This window comes from Halichoeres trimaculatus, unplaced genomic scaffold (assembly GCF_033239565.1).
Source record: "Halichoeres trimaculatus isolate MK-OKI-2021-1 unplaced genomic scaffold, fHalTri1.1 fHalTri1_scaffold_17, whole genome shotgun sequence".
In the NCBI taxonomy this organism is placed as follows: Eukaryota; Metazoa; Chordata; class Actinopteri; order Labriformes; family Labridae; genus Halichoeres; species Halichoeres trimaculatus.
Window position 1 is genome coordinate 21,661,033 of NW_027437195.1, and position 4,088 is coordinate 21,665,120.

The following is a 4,088-nucleotide window of genomic DNA, read 5'->3' on the forward strand; positions in this document are numbered from 1 at the left end:
TCACCAATAAATATGTTCTGATAAGTTAAATAAGCAGTGACAAGCAAACCTTCTGTCTGGAAAGTTTTTTCAAACAATAATAACCGTAATAATAACATTAATAAAAAATAATTATCAAATAAAGAAGCAAAAAAGGGATGTAATGAGTACAGAGCGCTCCTCAGAGCATGTTCTAAAGTAGGGGAGACGTAAAGTAAGATAGCTTGGAGATCCGATCTCGTCAAGTCGCAGGATGTTCAACTGCACCATGGGAATGCTGGAATTCCCCAGATCGGTGAGGATGAAGGCAGGAGGCAGGGGGTAAGAGGAGGGACAAAGTCTTACAGGTTTAATGATCAGTTTGATACCAAGACTTCCTTCCCAAAAAAAGAGCCAGTGACCAGCAACAGGAGGAGAAAAAACTCAGGAGAAGGGAGGAACATAACCAACTTCCAGTTCAAAGTCCTTCCTGCAGACTCACCCAGTCCACAATTACATAAGACAGGGCTCGAGAAGAACCGTGACAAAGGGGGGTGGTGGAGGGAGGGCAACTGAGAAAGGACAGAAAACAAACAGTAGTCCATTCACCCTAAACACATGCAGAAACCGCCCCAGGCACTTTTTTCTTTTTAAAAACTATTCATATCTTTCAGGGTCTTTATTTTTTTTCCATTTTGTCTTGACTCAGTCTGTAAAAACGGCTGCGGTAGATCTACAGTTAGGTTAGTGAGCACCCTCTAGCTAGCTCAGGGAAGTGGTGTCGATGGGGAGGGAGGGGGTAAAGGTGAGGGGTGGGGGGGGGGGGGCCTAGTGCAATGCACTCCCCTTTCCAAGGCCACTTGTGCTGCTACACATTCAAGAACAAAATGAAGAAAGGAAAAAAAAACAAGTGGCACCTGGCAAAACAGTCAATTCTTGTTCTTGTGATTCTCATTGTTCAATTTTCTCTCCTTTTTGGCACTATGACACATGGCAGGGTACGTTTTTAGACTCGCTGTGCAGATTGGCAGGGGTGAAATGATGTTTTGCAGAGTTCCCTTAAGTGACTACATCCTTACAAGGCTAACGAGGAACTAACACGGTGTCTTGAGTCAGGGAGGAAAGGGGAGCGTAGGAAAAGGGCAGAGGTAGAGGGGAGTGCCGTGTTCTCTTTGTGTCATCAAACTTTAAGTCACTGGTGGAAGCGTGCGATCTAATCATCAGAGATGGAGAGGCGGCTGAAGATGGGAAGGCGGCGGGTTGTGTCCAGCGTGGGGGACTCAGAGCCACTCAGGCTGCCTCCAGAGCTGCTCTGGTAGCCCTCCTGGTCTGACAGCGAGTCAGGGGGGCTGGATGGAGACTCGAACAACTGAGGGGACTCCAACATGGGTCTGAAATAGTAAGGTGTGCTTGTTGGAGAAGGTGGTGCAGGGGTGTTGGGCTCTGTGCCTACAGGACCGGCACTGAGGCTGGGCCCAAACAGGTTGGCCAGCTCCTGGCTGGAGTAGGTGAAGGGGTTACTGCTAGGCCAGTCAGGGACCTCATCAGGGAAGAACATGGGTGGAGGGGTGACCGAGGTGGGGCTGTCTCTCAGCCCAGCTGAGCTTGAGAAGCCTGCAAAGCTATAGCTGTGCTGCAGTCGAGGCCGCTCCATCTTGTTGGATGAGTTAAGAGGGGAGGACTGCTGGGGGGGTCCGCGGCGCTCCTCAGCATTATGGATGAAATGGCAGCGAGGCCCATAGGGGCAGAATCCAATGGTGTGGAAGGTGCGGCACAGCTCAGTTTTGTATTTAGGGTGGCGGCTCAGGCTGCGCAGTTCATGGATTCCATGAGCAAACTGGCATTTGTCGCCGTACTTGCAGGACCCATTCTCCTCGAAAGGCCTGCACAGCTCCGTCTTGTAGCGGCTGGAGTTCACCTGGCTGCTGCCACTGGTGGGGCTGGCCGGGCCCAGGCACTTGTTGAGGAGCCTCTCGCCCGTCTCGGAGAAGGAGCGGTCTCGCAGGCGGTTCTCCTTGTTGTTGCTGGCATTGCCAACCCCTGAGATGAGTGAGGAGTGGTCCGCTGCCTTCAGGCTGTTCAGAAACTGGTTCTGGCTGAACTTTGTGCTGCTGACAGAGTGCCGCCGCTGGTACACGCCTCCCACCGAGGGAGACCCCACCGCCTTCCTGTCCAGCAGGGCTCCGGCGGGGCTGGAGAGGGGCACGTTGGTGCCAGTGCAAGGGACAGACATGGGATGGGGAGCACCCAGATTGTTGTTGTAGCCAAGCAGTTTGTTGTTCTGCAGACACACAAAGAATACACATGATCAGACAGATATTCACACTCAGTGTGGCTCTGACGTTACAGACAAGTTGTTGGATCCGACAGAAAAGACCCACAGCCTCCTCTTGCATGACTGTGTCCTTTTTGGCTCTGACTACATAAGCGGATACAGGCCTATAGAACAGCAGCTGGTTTGGCAAGTTGCCCTGGTGAGGAATGTGTGCCTGTTTAGTAAATGGAGCAGCACATGAAGAGGCCACAGGGCTGCTGGTGGCTACAAAGAGGCTGCATCATTTGAAAGATAATGAAAGTGGCGACGCATCCTGTTGAATCACAAGAGAAAACTGATCCGCTTTTCAATACACGTCCAAACCCGAGAGAAGGCTGCTTTACATGAGTATAAAAGCTAACAGAGCACCAAGAGGGAGGAAAGCGCCGTTTTTATCGGAAATCTGACACTAAAACATCAAAATGTTTGCAAAAGCAAACAGCGCTGAGACAGTAACTGACTAGAGAAGTCTTTTACAAGATTTCCTCCTAAAATATCCTCATCAAGACGAGTAGAGGCAGTTTTATGTGAGGAAGAGTAGGTTAAAGTTAGACAAACCTTGTCAATGATTAGTGAGCATGTGGCTGCTTTGTGAGGAGTATTAAAAGTGGCGCAAAACTGCGAAATGAGCCGAGGCAGCAGCAGCTAAGGCTATCGGTGCAAACCGTGCCGTAACTGTTAAGCAAAGCTAAGAAAATAAGTTGGCGGGCACATGTTGAATCAACAAAAGCCAAAGTTTCCGATTCCACCGACTGTTTTGTTTAAAGTAACGCAACCGACAGCTTCGACACGTTTCTACACAGCCCAGCTCGTCAAAACAACACAAACAACGCTGTTTATACACTGAAAGAGTAAGGCGAAAAAGCGCAAATCAAAACAGCCTCCACACAAAAACAGGAGGCGTCACAGCAGAGAGGGCCGCGGGCATGCAGATCCTCATTCCTCCACAGCAGCTAACAGGCTAACCAACAAGAGCTCACAGGGACAAAGTTTTCCAAATTACCTTGTTCAGAACTTCGAAGTCGAAGAAAGGCGACACCACGGCTGTGGTCATCTTTGCAGCGACCGGATTCAACTCAAAAGTAAAATAAAATAAAAAAAACTATGCTTGTTTGGAAAGTTGCGCAGGTCTGCTGAGTTTCTGATTTGCAGCTCCTGTGTGTATTTTTTGACCCAGCAGAACTCCCCCTCTGCCCTGCTCCAGCCCCGACATTTGCTTTATAATCCTTTAGCAGGAGGAGCCTCCTCGCTGGGCGTTAACTTTCAGTTAAAGTTTTTTTTTCTTCCTCTTGCGGGGACAAACTTGCAGCGGTTTGTTAGTTTGTTTGAGATTACTAGACTGTTGCACGCTGTATGAATACTAGACAGACTATTTTTTACATACTTTCCAACAACAAAAGTGTAAAAACATACTTATTTTATTTATTTTAACTCCTAAAGCCAGTACATTACTTACAGTAGTTAGGATGGAAAACTAAGAATTGTGCTAAGACACTAAAAGTGACTTTTTTTTTAATTTTTTTTTTACACATTTTAGATAAATTTCATGCTCTGTTTATAAACTTTTTAACAGCAAAAGTGTCTTAACTTTATATACAAGTGAATCCACACCCCAAACAAGGCTATTCCTTAATTTCCTGCTTTTTCCTATAGAGGTTTGGTATATTTAAGTTGTTTACTATGAGGCACTGCACTATCCTCAGGGTTTCAGCTACTATACACTACTCTGTAATTAATTTACTCCTAATTGCTGGACTGTAACGTCACTTGTGGGACTTTCCGGTGAATTCAAGCAGCCAGGGCTTTTAACTCTTTC

The 4,088-nt window shown here is 47.5% G+C and overlaps 1 protein-coding gene across 1 annotated transcript; it reads right to left on the reverse strand.

Moving 5' to 3' along the window:
• Positions 1 to 215: 215 nt before the first annotated feature.
• Positions 216 to 3,488, reverse strand: zfp36l1a (zinc finger protein 36, C3H type-like 1a). The gene is made up of 2 exons (XM_074692613.1): positions 3,276 to 3,488; positions 216 to 2,239 (listed from the first exon to the last, which is right to left on the reverse strand). Exons 1-2 carry the CDS (start codon positions 3,324 to 3,326, stop codon positions 1,172 to 1,174), a joined length of 1,119 nt encoding a protein of 372 aa, XP_074548714.1. The 5' UTR covers positions 3,327 to 3,488; the 3' UTR covers positions 216 to 1,171.
• Positions 3,489 to 4,088: the final 600 nt, after the last annotated feature.

Excerpts from the sequence above, each read along its gene's own strand:
- zfp36l1a (XM_074692613.1), bottom strand. The coding sequence starts at position 3,326 with ATGACCACAGCCGTGGTGTCGCCTTTCTTCGACTTCGAAGTTCTGAAC. Across the intron at positions 2,240-3,275 it reads ACTTCGAAGTTCTGAACAAG|AACAACAAACTGCTTGGCTA; the intron begins GTAATTTGGAAA and ends GTGTGTCTGCAG.